The following is a 22,010-nucleotide window of genomic DNA, read 5'->3' on the forward strand; positions in this document are numbered from 1 at the left end:
GGCTTATCACATTCAAATGCATTGTTTCATGAATGGAAGCCATTTTCTGTCCTCTCAATAACTTAGATGCTAGCACTTTACCTCAGATGGGATCAGACCAGAAGTCCATTCTTTGTAACGCCCTTTGAAACCAGCCAATACCAGATATTTCTGCAGAAAGCAAAAAGGCTGCTAAGAGAAGAAGAGATGAGGACAGTCTGCCCCTTCAGGCCCTTATCTCTGAATTGGCTCAAATTCTGAGCATGGAATATGATTCAGTCTAAATGTTAACTCCAATTCAGCTTCATTAACTTGTCTCTCTGTTCTTGTACTACAAGACGGAACAAGAGTTCTCTACTTTCCTACTTGCTTCACTACTCAGTTTTACAAACACTCAGTATTTGTCCTTTCTTTCCAAAGGAACTGAAGTCTTGGTCCTCCCAGTACCATCATAGGAGAAACTTTCTCCTACTCATTTTATTGCCCTTCTTCAAACCCCCCTACTTTAGAGGAATTCTTTTTCAGACATTGAGCTGTACAATACACTTTATTTCAGGTAAAGTCCAGTGGCTGATAGAATACTTTGCTCATACTATGTTCTACCATCCATTTTTTACCACAGCTGTATGTCTCTTCAGCAAGATATCTTTCTTCTGCTAGTAGTGGTAAATATTTCCTTGGTATACAAATAGATAATTTTTTTCCATTAAAACAAACAAACAACAACAACAACAATAAAAAGAACCAAAAGAAACTCCCCACAACCAAAGCCTAACACCCTAGATCTTCATTACAATGCAGTCTAGTTATCTTTCTTGCTTAAGTTTTTCCAAATTACATACAGGTTCCTCAGCTCCTCAAATGGACATTTCCAACGACTTCATTCTGAACATCAACAGCAAGGACTCCTGAGGTTCCTCACCATTCAGGTCTTATTTCTGGAGACCCTTCCTTTCCATCATTGGGGTAGATGAGATGATGGCTTTGGTGCTTCTTCAGCTACTTGCTTTCAGAGGAATTTCTTTAATAAAAGAAGGAACCAACACCCTTTTGTTCTCAGGATATTTGCACCACCTTGTCATGATTCAATGCTGAACAATTAGCTCTGTCTTGTTTTAAGCATCCCAGAATAACTGCTTTCTATATTTTCACTTGACCTAATAGTTCACACTAGCTTATTATCTACTTCCATCAACATTTGGATAAATAGCTGTTCAAACCTGACCCAGGTATGAAATAAACCTAATACACACTTAAGTACACCAATATATGAATTTCAGATCTGTATCTGCTTCAGCAAAGAACAGCTATTGGCTTATCTACATCTTTAACATTACAGCTTTGGATTACAGGACAAAAATGACATGGGTCTTTCTATCATTCAATAATAAAGAGTTCTGACAGGTTGTTCTATCATTCAGTAATAAATAGCTCTGACTGGGTAGCTAAGTTACTGAAACAGAAAAAGAGTATCTTGTAACCTGAAAATAAATTTGGCACAGCCATCTAAGCATATCTTAGTCTTCCTTCCTATCTACATTTTGGTTGCTATGTACAAACCTTTTTCTTGCTTACTACAGTTTACTACAGGAAAGAAGGTAACAGTTGTGGAAAGCAAGCAAGCTATTTTGAGGATTGCTCCATTATTTCAATTAAAAAAAAGGTTTGTGCAATAAATATGCTTCAATAAGCATATAGCTGTCAGTGGTGTTTCTCTTCCGCTGACCTACCTCCTTAGGTCTAAAAGGATGATGTCTAATCAAGGAGCAAGGAAGCGCTAGGAGCACAGAGGAAGAGATGTAATTGATATATTTGAGTTACAGTGAAAAATTAGAAATATGAACAGCTTCACTGAGTGTGCCACAGCAAGAAATTTTATCCTGTTTTGTTACAAATCTCTCTCACAGAACACTAGCTTTTATAATAAAGTGTCAGTTTAACCTATAAGTCAAATGAGTGCCAAAGAACATTTGGAGACCGAGTGCAGTCTGACATCTAATTACACGGATTTGAGGCTCCAGTTATCAAGTCTTTTATCTTTATCCCAAGCATACTAAAGGCACGGCAATTTATAGCAGGCAGCCTAAATCCTTTAGTTGAACTTTTCCTCCTCAAAATATATTCCAGTAGCCAAGCAAAAGTAATGCTGCCAGCACATATGGTGTATTTGCTGTTAATAAAGTATGCATCTAAGAAAGGCATTCCAGCAGCCAGGAGTTTTATTTGCCAAGAATTCTGAATTTATATATATATATATATATATAAAAGTTTTTTCTTTTTACATAGGAAACTTAGACACAAAGGATGCAAGAGTTTGTAAAGTTTTCAAGAGGCTGCTAAATATGTCCATGTAAAAACCATGCTCAGAAGCCGACATTCAAAAAAACATGAAGACTGAAAACACCTTCTTTGAGGCAGCTCACATCCTGACATTAACATTTGCATGAGAGGTTTCTACAGAAAAAGCTCTTATAGGGACTTCAGTTCCTGAATTGTCAGCCTCAGTGGAAGAGCTTAAACATAAAGAAAGGGGAGCAAGAATCTCCTGTTTTTCAGGTAATGACGAATCCAGAAGTACAACTTCTCCCTTCACTGGAGCCTCATTCGTTTTTCAGGTGGTCCTTTAGCAGCAGCACTCTGCTGAGCATTCTTTACAGTGTCTTTTTCCTCTGGCTTGACAGTTTCAGGGGCTGGTTCTGGTTCCTTCTTGATTTGATCCACTAAAGATGTAACAGCAAAAGAAAGTCAAACCTCTGATTTTTATTGCTAAAATACTGTTCTGAGTACATAGAAAATATTGTTGCTGTCAAAGGGGCAAAACTAATTTCAAAGGTGTAAGAATAAGCAGGGAGTAAATTCATACTTATGTGTGAAAAAGTGGAATAGATTGAAGAGAGTTCATCCGCTTCCTGTTTTGAGGTTGCTTGTGATCAACTGAAAGTCTTCAGAGACTTTCTAGAGCTTCTAGTACCATGCAAAATTACTAAGATGCTGGACTGACTAAACTGTTTCCTCATTCACCCTTTCACCCTCCTCCTACTTTCAAAGACCACTGCCTGCATTTGGACCTTCAGGCAATCCAGTTTTACAGTGAGGGTAGGAATAGAATACACATTTTTTTTCATTTTCATTCTGGCTCTCACAAAGAACTCTTATCCAGTATTTTGCACAATTAGGCAATGTCAGAATTCCAAACTACCTCAGTAGCAGCAGCAAGGATCTTACATGGCAACTGGAAAATACTGCCATATAGAGGCTATATTTTATGTCTTGTGAGAATATTAGAGTTTTACCTGGGATAGGCTTTTCTCCGGGCTTTTGCTGTAGGAGAAGAAGAAAAAAAAAATAAAACAACACATCAAGGGAACCAAAATCATAATTTTTAACCCTTCCAACTATTCATTTTGGAATAAAATCCAGGCAATGCACTCTTACAGATATGAATTGAGGATAGAATGGATCACTAAATACACTTCAAACAAAATCCAATTAACATTTTATAATGTCAAGTTTTTCCTCTTACAACTGAAGAACACTAAAGCAAAAATATGCAGTTAGTTGGTCTTTACCACATCTGAGGAGCAAACGATTTTGTGAGATGCTGTAAACATAATTTCCTTTGCTCCCAAGCAGACCACCTGGTGGAACAAATGGCTACCAAAGACAATCAGAGGTAATCACAACAACTTTCACAGAATGCCAAGAATTCCACACTAATTGATGAGTCTTCAGAACAATGGAGCAACTAAAACAAAATATTGTGACTTGACTGAGCTCACAAAGCACGAAAATGGAAGCAGCAGAAAAACCTGATAGCTGAGACCCTCTGTTATTAGATAAGGAGTTTGTATAATAAAATTCACCCTCATAGTTTGGCCTAAGTCTTAATGACCCCTGCAATTACAAAGGGGAATCCTGCACTTCAATCAGAGCCTTCCATTTTAAATTTATTATCTAATCCATGTTACCATTGCAGAAATACAGAAAATTCCTATTCAGTTTCAACTATTCAAGTACTTATGACCGTCTTTTAATTTCTAAGTAAGTTACAGTAATATTGTGGCTTTTAAGTGTCATACCTGAACAAACCTGGGTGGAAACTTCTGTCTTAGGTCTAAAAGCAAAGCATCTACCCGTTGCCTTTGGAAAATGGAACTTGGTTCTTCTTTCTTCTTGGCTTTTGGTTTAGCTTTCTCTGCAAGTCACAGAAACATTAGAGAAAGAGGTATTAAAAATTCTTTTAGCAGCTCTTTGTTGTATGACAAGTTGGTATTTGACTCTCCTCTAACCTTACCACTTGACAAACTTGTTTGACTTATGAAAATGTACACTGGCCTCCAGTGGGTTGAACAGTCACCCACTTTGTTGACACTCAGCTCACCATCTTCATGTCCCACCTATGCCTCGATGTTCATCCCCACCAGCACAGAAGAACAAGATTCGTTTCCTCACACAAGGAGCTCTCACTTACCCTTTAGACACTTCACCTCACCTCTATGCCATCACTATGCATTGCCTCAAGCTTTTCCCTACATTACCTTTCCTCTTCCAAAGTATGCAGGAGCAACTAGGAATCATACCTCTTTCTTCTTGATCTTTAAAATGCCACCAGTAGCCCTTGGATGGGTGATAGCGACAGTAAGACATAGCTTCTTCAAAAGCAGACTGAATTCCGTGCACTGCAGTGAGCTTTCAGGACAGGAACATATGGCAGTGTTAGAATTTAAGGAGAAAATATAATATAAATTTTTGAAAGTAGAGTTTTTAAAATTAGTGTTCTATATTCATTTTTATTCTGGGAAGGGAACTTGGGACATCTAGATTTGGACCAAGAATATAATTTAACAGGTGCTCACAAGGCATTTTCTGAAATGCTCTTCTAAACTGGCAGAGAAAAACTTGCAAAAGCAGTAGTTTATGAGACAGAAGGAATCAAAACAGACCCAAGCATGCAATTTAAAAAGAAGTACCATCACATCAGCTTAAAAATGTAAGCCTCATTTAAAAATATATATTACATTAGCTTAACATCAACATTCACATTTCAAAGCAAGCTTCACTGAATATGTATTTAGTTACTATTTCATATGTATTTGTCAAGTAAGTTTTCTTTTAATTATTCAAACCTGATGCTGTTTTAGCAATTGTGTAGCTTCAGTTATTCTGATCCTTCATCCTTAAGCAATGTATCTCACTTTTTGGGCAATACTGCACTGTCACAGGATCTTTCATTTTCATGTGGGAGGCACACAATATTAACCAGGGGGGTTTGGTTTTAAGTTATTGCACTGTTACTACACATGATCTTTCCTCAAAAAAGTGAAAGAAAGATTTAAACAGTCTGGAGAAAAAAACAAAAGTAAAAACAAGCACAAACCAGTACACATCAAATGCACAGAACACTTACAACTCTGGAGTTAATGACAGACCCTAAGTCAGGTGCTTGATAAATTACTCCAGCAATAATATAGTAGTCGGCCAATGGAATAACTGTGGGGAGGAAAAAAAAGGGCAAGATCGATTTAAAGCTCTGGTTTAAGACTGTGTATTTATTGCTGATTTTCAGTAGTAACAGCAGAAATTGCAATATTTATCTTATCACAAAATTTTCTCTTCTTAACCTTTTCCTTCAAGGCACTTTATTTGCAGCTTAGACTGATAAGAAGAAAAAAAAAAGCCCAAAGTCTGTTTAACAAATAGAAGAGAATCAGCTTTAAGACTTCAAACAAATGACTGGCCTCACAAGAGTTGGAGTTTTCAGAGCCACACCAGTAGAGTCAAGGAACTGCACTGGAAGTAATCCCACTTGCCTTGGCTACCAGCATAAACCCACAACACTGTAAGATCTCATTCTTCTGGACTCAGCTTTCTCCAACTCATACAATCCTCTCAGCTAGACTTCCCAGATCAAATGGTGTTAAGCACACACGAGCATGCCTTTCTAAATTAATAACATTTTGCCAAAAAAAGACTACCTTCCAAAGGCATTTGCTAAATCAGATTTGGAACCTCTACTGACCAATCCAAAATTCTTGTTCATTAGAGATGCAGTGCAGAGAAACATCACAACTGCCTCCGTAAAAATCTGCCAAACATTCTTCAATTGAGCAACAATCACAATGCTATCGGCTTTGCATTCCTAAGGACTTTACCTGTGCACACCTTTGTTGCAGTTCCTCCATCTGTATTAACAATTCATCCAGTACTTGCATTTTATGAAGCTTGGACACCTGCCTAAATTAACAGTCCAAGACAGCTAGGTGCATAGTTCAGCCAGTACCCACTTATCCTCAAAAGAAAAAAAGATTCTCAGCACTTCCTTACAAGTGGAGCAAGATACAGAACAGCAGCTTTACTGTCTCAGAGCTCTGTACCAGAGCAGCCTACTTTCTTAGACAGGTTACTCTCCCTAATCATTGGATCTAAAGATCTTTCTAAAATCACTTCAAATAGGCAAAAACGTGTCTTAAAGAATTTAAAATATAAATACATGTTTTTTAAAAACACACAGAAGTCATAAGACAGGCCTGCACCAGTTGTATTTGAGTACCCTACACTAGCTGTGAACTCATTAAATTTTAGTTTTCCCTCCCCGTTCCCATGTCTCAAATACACTAATATTTGTACCATTACAAAATGAAACACATGGGTAACATCTGAGCTAGGAAACTGGGTGACTCAATCAAGGTACCCAGCACAAACTGTACAGTCACAGTGAGAAAAAGATGTTACCAAACAAGTCCCAGCTAAGTTCCACCAAACATACATTTGCCTTACGGCACAAGTTTAAACACACATATTGTGGAAATCCAATCTTGATCTAAAAGGTGTCAAACCCAGAGATTAAGGGCTGCATGATATTTCCATACTCACCTTCTGGAAGCTAGATTCAAAACCTTTAATAAGAAAATAAATCTACCGAAGAATCAATCATGTATGTTCTTTTTCAATATGGAACTGCAATATAAAGAGGTCATTACCTAATATAAGCAAATAAGCAGCATTGCCAAGACAAGGCAAAGTCCCATACAAGACCAAAATGTATATGCAGAGCTTAAATCCCTAAAAAAAGAAGCTAAAAAATAACTTGCACTAATTTTGCCTTTCCTTTCTATAAAGCTTACTCTGAAATAACCTAAATTATTTTATATAAGCATGCAGTAAACAGAGAAGATAGTCCAATAGCTACTGAAATGTGACTACTTATCTGATTAATCACACACACACACAAACAAATTCGAGGTTAAAAGGAATAATTATGCCAGTTGCATGCAGACGGGAAAAAAAAAGCTAAGGTATTGGATTAAAATCTTGAAAAGGTCATCAGTGACCCTGTAAGGAGTGGTGCTGTAGTCACAAGATTCCATCGCGATAAGAAATCAACACTCTTGCATAGCCTAACAGATAAATGTGACATGGAATGAATGCTATTACCAATGTCCCGTGGCAAAATGTACCACGGGGCAGCACTTTCTCATTGGCTCTTCCCATTTCACCACAAGATGGCAGTCCCTGCTGCCGGCACTCCGCAGGTCACTGCTGGAGAAGTACGCCTGCCCCATCACAAAGCCTCAGACCCTTCCAGTTAGATTTAAGGTAAAGACAGAAAAGGGGAAACAGAAGCGCTTAGATGCAAATTAGGAACTGATAAAAACGACTAACTGATCAGACTTCTCAACAGCGGGAAGAACTGAGTGACCATACCTTGTGTTGGAGATTGCCTTTGCTGCTTTCGGATAATGAAGAGAATGGGCTCTTGAGCGTGGAGAAGGATGTACTCCACTCCAACCATCTGGCTGAAAAAGATGCAACCAGAATAAGTATCTTCCTCAAAGTTAAATCTGTAGGATGTGAAGAGCAACCAAGGGGCCCAGCAGTAAACTGATGAAGTTCTGATGCTTTGGAAGCTCTTCTATATAATGTGCAGTAAATAAAGGCATAAGATTTCCTGAGTTAGCTATCAAGCCCTAGGTGCATGTACAAAAGGAGTTATAACAACCTGACACAACATCTAAGTGGAACGTATTAGCAACAAATAAATGGCAAGAAAGATAACAATCTATCATCATTGAGATTTCATTTAAACACAGCAACTAAGAATTTGTGTATGATGTGACCATCTGCATGGCTGGTGTAAAAGCCTCTCTGCAACCACAACCAAGCACAAGTGACTTTACCAATGAACTTTTAGCTCTGCTTGCACACTCCCTATCATATTATGGAGTCTTTAAATAGTTCTCAATCTTGTGCTCAGCGTAACAGATGGGGAACTGCAAAGAAAGTTAACTTGCACATCCTGCAATCTCATTACACAGCCAGATGTGATCAGTTTATTTACAACACTCACTACTCTTATTATCCATACTAAAAAGCCAGCTATTTGGAGGAATTATGTACTGATTATGGCACATGGCCAGCAGGATATGGAAACACAAACTACTCATGAACTCAAAGTATCCCCTAACATAAACCCTATTCACCACAGAAAAACATTTAACTACATTACCATTACTCAGGTTCTGTTGAGCTGGAAGGATGAGAGAAGGCAGCTTTTCTATTTCAGAGAAATATCTAAAAGGTGATTTACTGGAATCTCAAAAGATACACAGAATACTTCATGCTTAACACCTTCTTGAAATAGCACAAGAGAAAGTAAAGACATCCAAATACAAAAAAAGCTGGATTCCCTGGCTAGTGGTGGGACTAAAAAACACAGAACAGAAGGAGGTTTCCAGCATCCTTCCATTCAACCATCAAAGTCTTTGGATGGAGGGACAAGGGACACTGCACAGGAAGCAGTTGCAAATTACAACTTACTTCAAATGGTCCAAGGTCATCCGCTGCATTTTGACGACTTCATTGTTACATGTTCGGTCATAGAATGGGTTACTTCTCTCTGAGAAATAGTCCAACACACTCCCATTGTTTAATATTGGAATCCAGGAGCTGTCAACCCAGGAAATTCCTAAGAGGTTGTCTGGGAAGATAAATCTACACTGAGTACTAAAGCAGCCAGAAACATGCAAATCCATCCAAGAGTAAATAGCCACCAGTTAATGACTATAGCAGAGAAAGGAGGTGGAACGCAGCCTCACACAAACCAGTTATAATTAAAAGTGTTTCACAGAGTTCAAATAATAACTGATAACCTTTAACCTGCTGCAGTTCTCTTGGAGGTACACAAAAGAAACAGTCTCTTTTTATGACTGCGCTTTTCTTTCCTTGACCACTAGACACCTTTGTGTCTCAAGAACGTGAGCAGGGTCTGTGTGCACATGTACGTGCTCTGTGCTGCTGGGACTTAATTGGCTCTGACACTGCATATAATACTATCATACTACATCGACTCAGCAGTATTATGGACAAGTTTACTTTCCAAACACAGCATTAGCTGAGTAGAAAGCCAATACAAAGCATGGTTCCTTTTGAAAACTACGTCTGGTACATAAGTTGAATTTACTAAACTAAGTCAGAATCAGTTATGGAGGTGAGGGTGGAGTGGAAATGATACAGTCCACACTAAATATGAACCTGATCATGTTTAAAACAATTTATTTTTTACAAAAATAGTTTCCAAGCTGTAAACTATGATACTGAAAAACAGGTAGAACTCTACAGATTAAATCAAGAGTTTTCTATTGCTAAAGCCAATGTGTAAACTACCGAGTGAAACAAAATAGTGCTACTAGTAACATTTCTCATATGTTCTGTTACTAAAAGATATATCATCATGATGTTTCAAAGATTGTTATTATACAAAAAAAGAAAACTGACCCCAAAAAACAACAGCAGATACAAAGATGCTATCTTTAGGCAGATGTTTCCCAATAGTCTTGAACAAGAGATTCTATTCCTGGCTATATAATTAATCTGCCAATTTGCCTGCAGAAAATTATTTATTCCACAACTCAGTAGGTATTACAGAAATCAAAATACAGAACATTAACAATTATATAAAAAGCAAGCTTTTAAAACTAAACATATTCAATAACCTACAAGTCATTACATGCCAGCTAAATTCCTACAGATTTATGGGAATTTGCATTAACGTCCCTGAATTTTATTTTCACACTGCAGCAAAACCATATTCCTCAAGCAGACAAAAAAAACCCCAGTGTAACAATCAGTTTCATTGTCAACAAATCTGCTAACATTGGAGATCCATGAGGCACCCTAAAAAACACATTCAAACTCATCCATTTTAAATTGCAGAAGCAGCAAATAGAATTTCCAAGACACAAGAAAGCAGGAAAAGACATGTATTGTTTAGATTTAAAAAAATGTAAGCGATGAGATGTCACTGAAGACTGACTGAAGAACTGAAATTCCCTCTGCACAGGAACCACTCCCTAAAGTTCACACATTATATACTTACACAGAACTCCCACTTTTATCATTGCGCTAAGAATATTTTACTTCTGTGCAATTCTGTGACAACTCAGCATGCTCAAGGATGACCAAAAATGTCAGTTCATACACTATTAGCAGCTTCTCTGAGGAACAGTTAATTAAGTAACACTACCTGCTCAGCTAATTAGGACAAATGCAGCATAAATAGCTACACATAAACCTTGTTAATCTTAGAATTGCCAGCCTAACTCTTTTTGGGTGGGGGAGCAGGAGGTCTAGAGGCATTCATGTTATTTCACACACACTATTCTCTCTCCTCACTATAAAAATGGAAATCTCAGTAACACAGCACTAAGATCCATTATTAAGCACTTAAGTCATGGTAACGCTGATTATTCCAAATGCCTTTCAAAGCCAAAAAAGCTTTCCTTTCAAAAAAACACACAAAATATGAAGTGCTTGCATTATTATCATAATAAATTCTCACATTGTATTTCAAATACAAACTTTTCTTGTTTGTATGCTTAATAATAACTGCATTTCTCTGGGGAATGTCAGGCAAGCTTTAGATCTATCTATATATATATATATAGCTATAATGCTGTATATAGACTGACAAATGTATCATAAAATGGAATATAAAGTTGGACTCTAAGGCTCAATTATCCATAGATGCTTAGTGCCAGTATTTACAACTGCCTTTATAACTAGCAAGATTGTTCTCTTAAACTATAGTTGGAAAAAGGGAGGAAGAATAAAACCAATCTCGAACTTGACATGCCTGTTATACTGAAAGGAGTACTGTTTATTTTGGGTATGAGAAAGAAAGGATGGTGTTCCTGCTTCCCTGTTCGTTTCAAAAATAGGACATCTTGTTCAAAGCATTTCTTGTGGAATTTGCATCACAGATGCAAAAGTAAAGTGCTTGTGACAATACTGCCAATCTGTCATGAATTTCAAGACAATTTGGGAGACAAGCCAGCAAACCATAGCAAAAAAGAAGAGTAATTCACACAATGGCTTGTTCCTGGCCTTGACGGCTGGATAGCCCAACGCTAGGCTTTGACAAACTAAGAGAACAGTAAAACAGCCTGAGAGGGTATTGGGTTTGCACGACCAGGTTTTAGTAGTGGGTCTGCTACAGGGGTGGCTTCTGTGAGAAGCTGCCAGAAGCTTCTCCTATGTCTCACAGAGCCAATGCCAGTTGGCTCAAAGACAGACCTGTCACTGGTCAAGGCCAAGCCCATCAGCAATGTCAGTTCCACCTCTGCAATAATGTATTTAAGTAAAGGGAAAAAAGCTGCACAACAGCAATTTCACCTGGAGAAAGAAGAGAGAAACAACTCTGCAGTCAGTGAAGAAAGAGGAGCAGGAGGTGCTCCAGGCACCAGAGCAGAGATTCCCCTGCAGCCCATGGTGCAGACAATGGTGAAGCAGGCTGTTCCCATGGAGCACCACAGCGGAGCAGAGATCCACACGCAGCCCCTAGAGGATCCCACACCAGAGCAGGTAAGATGAGGCTGCAACCCCATGGGAAGCCATCACTGGAGCAGGCTCCTGGCAGGACCTGTGGTGCCATGGAGAGAGGAGCCCAAGACTGGAGCAGGTTTGCTGGCAGGACTTATGACCCTGTGGAGGACCCACACTGGAGCACCTCCTTCACATTTCTCCCAATGCCAAGTGCAATACAAGCCATGCCAAGCAGCCCCATGAGCTGCCAGGCCCTGCAGAGCTGGCAGATCCTGTCCACCTCCCAAAGCTGGCCCAGAGGACAGGGCAGGTCAGAGGCCATGCTCTCTGTGACAATGGACAGTTGCTTCAGTCCCTTGGGGGGTGATGTCCATCCTGACCCAGCCCTGGGGGCTGCAAAGTCATTTTGGAAAAGTGAGGGATCACCCGTGTAACCAAGCTACTCATCCTGCATAGGAAGTACTTAAAAACTGTAAGCAGGTTGGTTAAAGTGCAGAATATTAATCTGCATTATTAATTCCACCAATTTAAGAGACCAAGATGGATTAAACAAAATTCATTGCTGACCTGTATTTTAGATCGCACATGGTCCAATTTCAAAAATTTGTGGAGATAAAATTTTCTCAGCCTCTTTGATTGCCAAAAATACAGTTGGTTTTAGTGTCAGCAATATCTACTTTGAATTTAAATGATATTCCCACATTATGGTGGGCCCAAAGGCATAAGGTAAAATTATACCAACAATTCCATTTTTCAGAGGTGCAAAATTTTGGATTTTTCACTGCTGGTTTTGATGTATGATGCACAGAAAACTGGGATGCCTTTTTATAGGTAGATCCATTGACCATCCAGCATTCTACTTTAATTCCTAACCCTTCTTCTTGAATTCAGGGAATATTATTATCAGCTTCAGCCTTACCTGACCCCATTCATTTTTCAAATATATAACCAAAGTGGCTAGGCTTAAGTCTGTTTTACCGGAATGTACCACCTTTTTTAAACTGTTTCACTGACTGATAACCCTAACTGGGGAGTTATGAAGGCTATATGGAATACCTTTTAACTGTGACAGAAAAAAGAACTGTATTAAAGATGGTGAAAGGAGAGCAACAGCCAGGGGGGCTGGGCTCTAAAAGGGCTCCCACCTTTGGCCTGAAGCAATGTGCTCTTTGTAGGTAGGAAGGGTCAACTAGAGGATGCAAATGTTATGACGCCAGAGAATTTCTGACAATGAGGGAAGGGGACAGGGGAAAATACCAGGGCATCCCCAGCAGGTCTCCTAGTTCCAGTACAAGCAGGGAATGAAACACAACAGATTTCTGATCGACAGCAGAGCCACACAATCAATAATAACTAGCTGCAAGGGTCTGCTAAGTAAAGTTACGATACTGATTATTGGAGCAATGGGAAAAAGAGCTTTACTGCCATTCTTGACACTCATGGAGTGTCCAATTGGACTAAACTGACTCACAAGTTTCTATATCCAGAATGTCCTCTTCCACTGTTGTTGAGCTAAATGAACAAATAACTTTTTTGGAGAACTCTGTACAGCTATACATCTCATAAGAAAAGGCATAGAAAGCTCAAATCTGTTTACCATGAACCAGACTTGAGAGGAACACGAAAATGTCACCCTGGATGCAGTACTGAAGGCTGCTTAGAGACTGTCAATCTGAATTTAACACCAATAAAGAAGCCTCGTTCTAAGGAGTATAGGCTGGTACAGGGTTTAAGAGCAATAAATCAAATACCTCAACTCTGTGTGTGGATGGGCTTCTTGCACAATGGGTGAAAGAACCCGTTTTGTGACAACAACAGTGGAGAAGTTCATGGAGGACAGTCCTCCATGGGAGGGATGCCACAACGAAGCAGGGCAAGAGTGTGAGGAATCCTCCCACTGAGGAGGATGGAGCAGCAGTGACAGCATGTCTGAACTGATCACAACCCCATTCCCTGTCCCTCTTTGCTGCTCAGGGGAGAGGAGGTAGAGAATCTGAGAGTAAAGTTAAGCCCAGGAAGAAAGGAGGGTAGAGGGGAGATTTTGTTTTGTTTCTCATTATCCTCCTCTGATTTGATTTAATTAATCTGATTCAATTAAATTTCCCACATTGAGTCAGGTATGCCCATGACAGTAACTCATGACAGGTGAGTGATCTCGCCCTGTCCTGCTCTCAACCCACAAGCCTTTCATTTTATTTTCTCTCCCCTGTCCTGTTGAGGACAAGAGTGATAGAGTGGCTTTGGTGGGCACTTGCCATCCAGCGAGGGTTAACCCACAGCAGACAGCTTAAAAACAGAAGTATGCCTCAAAATCTACTTAATATATTAAATCATGTCAGATAAAAGACTCTGAGGGAGCTTAAATGATCTGGATTAAGACAGAAGGTCCTCACACCAGCTAATAACTTAACACAGTGCTCCTCCATTAAATGTTCAAATAATTCCTTCCTGTAATCTCAAATAAGGCAGTCAGAAAAACACACAGGACTACACATATCATTAAAAATTTAAAGAAAAAATGAGAAAACCTCTGTGGCATTATCAAAATTGACTCTTCACAAGCTTTCCCTAAATATCTGCTCTTGATCACTAGGACTCCACCACAAAGGCTTCTGATGTGATTCCAATAAGTCACCCTTATGAAAAAAATAATTTCCTTTCTCTTGCCTTCTCAACCCCCAATTCCTCTCTCAAAGTTCAAATTCTTCACAGTAATGTAACTTATATTTTGATTACAACATAAACCTTCTTTAATACTTTATTCAAATATCACCCCTTCTTCAAAACATTATCTCTTTTTTCCTTGTAACCCTGAATTCTCACACAAATGTTTCTCGTTCTCAGTTACTTCAGCTTGCTTTCTGGTCTTCCTAACATCTGGCCTCCCTCATAACATCCACCTGAAATGCTTTTAAGATTACCAGCCTCACTCCCTCCTCTGGTCTCATGCCAGTCCCACACACATGCCCGCGTTTCCTGCTTCCCTCCACACTTCAGAGCTGAAACTCTCTTTTTTTAGCTATTCCCTTATGTCACCATCTCACCCCAGGACCTGCTTATCCCACCTGTACAGGCAGAGCCTACCAAAAGGAGGCTTGCTTTGCCCAGGTGACCCTCAGCACACCCTCCTAGCCCGCTGCATATCCCGGAAAACTTTTTTGGGGCAGCTTTTCATCTCACCGCACGGATGCATTAGCAACGCTACTTGTGCACAGTTTCCAAGGACCGCCGCACCATCACACCGACCCCTTCCTCAAGTCGCCCCGCCGCGCTCTGCCCCGCGGAGGGGCCCCGCTGTGCCCCGCGGAGGTCGCTCCCCGCCCGCGGGCGGAGGTGGGCGCAGGGCGGCGGGCAGGGCCCCCCGGAGCCGCGGGGAGCGAGCCCCGAGCGCCCGGCCCGGGCCTACCTCGGATGTCCACAGCCGCCATGGCCGCGCCGCGCACTTCCGGACCGGGGCGGGGCGGCGCGCAGGAAGCGGCTTGGAAGCGGGGAGGCGGCGCCGGCGGGACAGTGGGGTGTGTGGGAGGAGGTTCCTGATCCCGGGGCCGAGTTGCTGGACAGGGAAGCACCCGCTCGAAGAGCTGTCGTTTTCACCTGATCTTGACTCTCTGGTAGTTGCCGGTCACTTTCAGAGTAAAAGAGATGCGGGCTGCAGGTTTGCTGCTCGGCATCACAGTCATCCTGGTTGAATTGGCTGGGGTATCTCTGATTTAGTTTGGCATGTGGGAATAATGTGGGATGTTTGAGATCACACTATCAGAATACTGCATGGTTCCTGCCCTGAGGTTTGGTCCTTGGCATTTTGGCTCTTAAGTGATACCATTGGTCATTTACAGGGTGAAGAACAACATTCAGTGAGTGGAAGAATATACATGCACTAAAGATTAACGAGCTTTTTATTTAGATTGACAACTACAATCTATCAATCTGCTGTACACAGCGTCCAATACCCTTGTGTCATGCTAGCATAGCTCCAGGCACTCATCTTGCCCGAGCCTTTGCAGAGGCTGCCGAGATCAGCCCTTCCTTCGCTGGCAGCAGCAGGGTCTAAGTGAGTCTGGAGGTTATCAGCTCGCTAATGGCACGTAATGGAAATTAGTGATGGAATTTCTTCCCCTTCTGTTAGAGATCTGTGTGAATAAAGTACACAAGTACTTTAGTGTGTATAAAGTACAGGAAAGGGATATTATTATTGTATGAGAGCAATCAAAAAGTTAGACCAAACCAGAGCTGATGCTGCTTATTTGCTCTTTATTCAGTCCTTTCATACCAATGCATTAGCAGACAAACGTTATGTTGCAAACCCACATATTCTTCCCCCCGGCTCTCCACCCCCAAGGTTTCCTGTCTCATTCAATATGTTAGAGTCACTATCTGACTTGCGAATATTCTGGGCTTATTTTCTGTGAAGGAGAGCTGCCTGAAGAACACTTGTTTTATGTGTTTCAGGTGATGAGAGATGTGAAGGTACCAAGTGACGGTTACAGAAAGTGACAAGATCAGGCAGAATAATGCTGCTTTGGAAAACTGGACTTTAGTCATGCCTGTGATATAGTCATTACATTATATTAATGAAGTTTTTTTCAACCTAATGTGGTGTATAGATGCGCTGAGCCTTTGTTGCAAATACAGTAATGGTCATGCTTTGTCTGTTCTGGAAGTCTCTGCACACTGAGAAGTTAAGTTCTCTGAAATCTCTCACACTTTAATCACCCAAAATAAGATTTTTGTAATCTCAGTACCTCAAGGCTGTATCTCTAAAAGGGAGGTGATGACATGCTCCTTAGCTCTGAGTGGTTCATGAAAATAAATTTAATAATGTCTGCAAAAATATGAGGCTGGGGTGGTAAGTATCCTGAGAAAAATGATCTTCTCTTCAAAAACGATTTGCTTATTGTGCAAAAAATAAGTAAAAGAGATTGAACAGTGGAAAAAAACTACTGAACAGAAGAGCACTTTTCAATTGTAGCACTGAATTCAGAAGAAAGCTATGAAAACACAGCACTTGGTAGTCTTTAATGGCACAAATACAGTAAAAATTGAATCTAACCTTAATTTTTCAATTTTACGATTCCTGAGTGCTCATTTTCGTTACCGAGATAATATTCTGTGAAATATACTTTTCCGTGGGGTAATTCACATGCATGTACACTGCATATCCCCATGCACTAGGTAGCTGCTACTTGTCAGCAGTTTGAACCTTTACCAAACACATCTCTCTGGTGTTATCCTCACCAGAGCGTTTCCAAATAATACTATGATAGGTTGCCATTCTAAACCAAATACTTTAATATCCCTGTCATGAACAATCCTCCTGAAGGGCAAAAATGCCAACCGACAAAACAGCCACCCTTCTGGAGAATCTCTGACGCCCTGTCTCATTCTATTTTTGTGCAAACCATTTCTCTTCAGTAGCAAATAGGAACTCAACCTCTATTTTAATTATTCATATTGTCCATCTTTCCTGCTGACTCTGCACCTCTCCAGAGCAAGTATGTCTTTGGATGAGTGAGGGGATGAAAAGTAAAGATTTCTGGATGGGAAATAATGGGGTTTGATGGCTTACGATAAATTTTCAATTACATGGTGAGACTAGCCAAAGCACTGCTGGAAAGAACTGTTCATCTGGTAACATTTTCACCTTCTGCTATAGCATAAAAGGCTAGGGCTTTTCCACTCGACTCCCTCTAAAGGGAGAGTTCTAATGAGCATTGCGGTTCTGTCCTTCTCAGCAGGAGGTGTGGATTACAGATGGAGAGCTAATGAAAGCTATCAGATAAAATGAGGAATTTATGCACACTGCTTTTGATGTCAAAGAAAGGCACCTTAAGCAATGAATACTTAGACATATTCATTCCATTTGTGTACTTAAGAATTCATAAAATACTTGGATAAAAACTGACACCTTTTCATGGCTCGGTATTTGGATGTCATTTAGCATCACCCTCCCCCAGTGGAATTATTCTGTGTATTTCTCTGGTCAGAGTTAATGAGGAATCTCATTCTACTGTGCCCCCCTCTACACATATATATATATAACAGAAGAGACTGTCTGTAATTTACAATGTTCGTTATCTCCAGTGGATGCAGGATTGGTAATCCTATGTGCTCCAAACCACATTATGGGCATAGCTGGAAGACTACCAAGGAGTCCCTTTATAGTCTCAAATAAACACAGCTAAATTGAGAAGGCAACATCTAAAAAGGGACGGAAAATCATCTCTGTGCACATCTCTAGCAGTCTGCAGGGACTGAACAATAATTTAGCTATATGCCATCAAGTGAAAAGTATTGTGTATGTATCCTTATCATTATACTCTGGGCAGTTTCCAAAACATATTAGAGGCTGCTGAAGAAGATTATCACAGCACTTTGGATTCTGCCAACCTGCATTTGAACTCACAGATTAGTAGTAAGAGGCTCCAAGTCCCATTCTGTGTTCTACTACATCTAGTTCTGCAGTGAAGCACAAGGGAAATTTAAATTCCTATGCTAATAAAAAATTGCTGGGCTTGAATTAGTTATGAAATGAGCAATTTGCTACTGTTTTTTTTATAGTAAATAGAAATGGGAAAATATTCTTTTAAATCCTTATCCTGTAAGGAAGGACATCAAAAAATAAACAAACCAGTGACAGAAACTTATGGGCAAATGCTGAAATCACAAAATTGGAAGGGAGGGAAAGGGAATGTCTGAGTGGGCTACCATGAGTTCATCCCCCGCATTTTGTTTTAACATTTTTGCTGGTGAAGTTTCTTTCTTTCCACCCAGAAAACAATCACGTGGCCAGTGTCTTCAGATGGCATTACACGTGCAGTCATTTACAGAATAGCTTCCAGTAGGCCTCAAAAGCCATCAATGAATTGCGCTTTAGAAACCCATAGCACAGCCAAATTGCAAAATTCTGGTTTTTAAATCCTTAATCAGGCACTTTTGCTGACTTCAAAGTCTGTTAATTTCTCCTTTCGCTCAGTGCATCTGCGTGTACTTTTCCTTTTCCTGAGATGCTGTTTTCTGCACATTTTTTATAAATACTGCTAATCACATGCATTGACTAAAAAAAAAATAGCCAGGCTTGTAAGTTCTTTTTTTCTCCTGGAAAAATGCCACTGGGAAGATCTAACTAAAGTGGCTGCAAAGATGACCGCAGCTGGTGCTCTTCTCAAAACTGGATCCCTCCTCATTGCTCTTGGCTCTGGGCTGCAAAGAGTAGAAAAGCTGGGAGACACTGAAAAGAGTGATGCTCCTGGCATCCTCAGATCATTTTAAAACATCTCATTGTTTTTTATTACTTTATTTTGCTTTTTTATATACTATTTATATGATAAATATTTTAATATATATTATATATATAAATATATAATATATTTTCTATATTTATAATTACTATATTATTGCTTTATTACAGTCTCCTGTTTGAAGGGATGGAGAAAGAAAAGATGAAACCCTGCTAACAGTCTAAAAGCTTCCTGAAAACAATTAATCTCCCAATAAACCCCTAAAGGCTATCTGTCAAGAAGTTAATAAAGATGAAATGTCAGGATGCCACATGGCTGCTAACAACTGCAGGCAGGAGGGGAAATGAGCTTTCAAGCAAAGAAGCACCAGCTATGTCATCCTGCATATGATCACGTATTAAAACCACACTGAAACTCCAGATGATGACTTTTGTGTCTCTGCAGACATCTCTGACCTTAGCAACTCTGCTGCTGCATTGGCATTAACAGCACAAAAGCCCATGACAAAGAAGGATGCAGGAAGTACAATCTGCAGGTGTTGGATAATCCAGAGGGGACTGGTAGGAGAAACAGAAGCTGCCCCATGTCCCAAGAGCTGCACAGGTCAGACACAGGCCAATGTCCAGCAGGAGGCAAACTGAGCTGTCAGAGAACCTTGGAGTATGGCCTCCATCCGATACGGCTCTACTTGTCTGTATTTGTTTGCTGGATTGGGAGTCAACCAATGTTTTATTTCCTCCCAGTTTCCGAAGGGCAGATGAGAGCCCTGGAGCAGAGCCCTGGCCCTACTCACTGCCAATGAGCAAACAGTGTCTGCTGACAGCCCAGGCTTGCCCAGAACAGAGAGGGGGAGAAGTGCAAAGCAGTCTTCTCACCATGCACCCTCTTTATTGCACAAGACTAATAATCTAATATTCCCAATCTCTGAACTGCACTACATGCAGCATTTGAAGGACATCTCTCAGTAAGCTTTGATCCCTCCCAGTGGGAGGATGCAAAACATGGGCAGGATGACCAGATCAGGAAGCTGAAAGAAACAATTTCAATGCTTCAGGATTGCAGAGAGCTACAAAATCCTGCAAGCAGCACTGGTGGCAGAACATTCATGAAACCCCCTTAGCATTTTCTCTGCTTCAACAGCCTCAGGCCTCGTACTGTTAAAAGGGTTCTATTTCTCTTCAGGGAAGAATTTTCATATCTGCTCCATTCATTTAGTCACATATGTTTTTCCCCTGCACCTTCTGTCTACCTAAAATAGATATCCTCACCTACTATGAGATCTTAGTGTACACACTTCATCACTGTCTCAGGTACCTAATGGGCCAGGCAGGTCCTTGATTGGAGCCCTTCTTCCCTGCTCTCCTTTTACATTATTTTTTACTGGTGTTGGTTGCCTGGTAACTCTAACACCTTTGCTTCCTTCAGAGGAATTTTACAGTACCAACAGGTACTGAAAAAAACCACATTATTTCCATCCCGGCTGCTATTTCCTTTTTCATCTGTGCCTCCACACTACACAAAGTTGAAGTCAGACAAATTGCCCAAGCGTTGACCCCAGGAAATAGCCACATAGCCAGGGCTGCTCATCCCTGGGACCAGAGCAAGCGGGAATTAGTGCTAACATCTGAGCTAAGCTAAGGTGGGGAACCTGGCCTATTTGCTGGGCCTGTGAAAAATGATCTATTCAAAGTGTTCCTTCTGTGCTGGGTAATACTGCATTGTCAAAGGTTATTTGCAAGGTAATTGGACACTGTTTTGGACAGAGGAAAGGTCAAGTTTGGTAGAGGTGACATAAGTTTATAGGGGCCTTTCATCTCAACAGATTTTGACTGCTTAGTCTGAACAAGGTATTTTCAGAGGGGGGATTTCCTCAGTCACTGCAAATGTGGCTGAGAAGGTGTGGGTTCCTCTTCCTTTCCATTCAGAAGTGGCTGCAGAGAGTGTCATTATAGGCTCCACCTTCTTGCTCTATAGCCTCTAAACTGCAAGGTCCTCTATGGGGTAGGAATCTACTAGTGAATCAGTGTCCAGCATGGGCTCTGGGTTCTGCACTTTATAGAGAAATCTCATTCTCAGGAATATCCATTGCTTCTCCTGCAGGAGTAAGAAAATTCTTAGCACAGGTTGCATTAAAAAATTATGGGTTTTCCTACCCAAATACAGTTTGTCTTATACTTGGCTTAAGTATGGTCCCCAAGAAGCAAGGTTGATCCCTTGTGTATCAGAACAATATCAGCCCATCATATTGGTTCTGCATTTTGTATCATCAGAGACTGAGATTAGTCTTGCTGTGCCGCTTCACAGAAACTTACAGAGACTGTACTTGTGACCCTGAACTCACAATGTACAAAGCTGGAAACAATGTAGTTTAGCAGGAGGACACTGTCCAGGACATTTTTGCACATGAGAGAACCCTCCATTTGCAGACATTCTCTCAACCACATCAGCCAAGAGTGGGCCAGTTAGGAATATTTTACACCAGGCTTTGATTAGGTTCACATCACAGAGATTCAGCGTCTGCTCCAAATCATGACGAACCTGCACTGATACCAGAGCTTCATCTGTATAATGGAAAGCATCACAGCACCCTTCTGCTTTGCAGATCATAGTGAAGTCAGTAGGTATGTGGCCACTTACAGAACATGCTGGGATAGTTGCATATCCAGCAAAGAACTAGTCATGTTTTTCTATCAGTGCAATGGAGAGTGGAGCCAGGACGCTTACGGATTAGCAAGCAAATTATTTTATTTGATCATTCCCCCTACTCTCATCTCCCCAGTGTTTTAAATATCCCTTTTGTTGAACAGGAATAAATTAGAATAGCTAGGCAGGAGACACATGAACATATCTGATCTACTGGAGTGTAGCCAAACCAGCAGCGTCAGGCATGTGTTTCTATAGTACTTAGCAGAGTGGGGCTCCACTGGGAGTCAGAAGCATGATGATGCAGTGATAAATAATGATAATAGGAAC

General features: G+C 40.5%; 1 protein-coding gene across 2 annotated transcripts; it reads right to left on the reverse strand.

Annotated features, from left to right (window-relative positions):
* Window positions 1-507: 507 nt before the first annotated feature.
* MED6 (mediator complex subunit 6) lies at window positions 508-15,276 on the reverse strand. Of its 2 annotated transcripts, none has more exons than XM_027749505.2 (8): window positions 15,206-15,276; window positions 8,797-8,956; window positions 7,684-7,775; window positions 5,387-5,469; window positions 4,560-4,668; window positions 4,059-4,174; window positions 3,273-3,300; window positions 508-2,699 (listed from the first exon to the last, which is right to left on the reverse strand). In XM_027749505.2, exons 1-8 carry the CDS (start codon window positions 15,225-15,227, stop codon window positions 2,569-2,571), a joined length of 741 nt encoding a protein of 246 aa, XP_027605306.1. In that variant the 5' UTR covers window positions 15,228-15,276; the 3' UTR covers window positions 508-2,568. The 2 variants fall into 2 exon arrangements, with proteins under 2 accessions (XP_027605306.1, XP_027605316.1); XM_027749515.2 differs by lacking the exon at window positions 15,206-15,276 and adding an exon at window positions 14,980-15,148.
* Between the last annotated feature and the right edge of the window lie 6,734 nt (window positions 15,277-22,010).

Source organism: Pipra filicauda, unplaced genomic scaffold (assembly GCF_003945595.2).
Source record: "Pipra filicauda isolate LSUMZ 115617 unplaced genomic scaffold, ASM394559v2 scaffold6_size6359152_pilon, whole genome shotgun sequence".
NCBI lineage: Eukaryota > Metazoa > Chordata > Aves > Passeriformes > Pipridae > Pipra > Pipra filicauda.

Excerpts from the sequence above, each read along its gene's own strand:
- MED6 (XM_027749505.2), bottom strand. The coding sequence starts at position 15,227 with ATGGCGGCTGTGGACATCCGAG. Across the intron at positions 4,175-4,559 it reads TAAAGATCAAGAAGAAAGAG|AGAAAGCTAAACCAAAAGCC; the intron begins GTATGATTCCTA and ends TGTGACTTGCAG. Across the intron at positions 3,301-4,058 it reads TTCCACCCAGGTTTGTTCAG|CAAAAGCCCGGAGAAAAGCC; the intron begins GTATGACACTTA and ends CTTCTCCTACAG.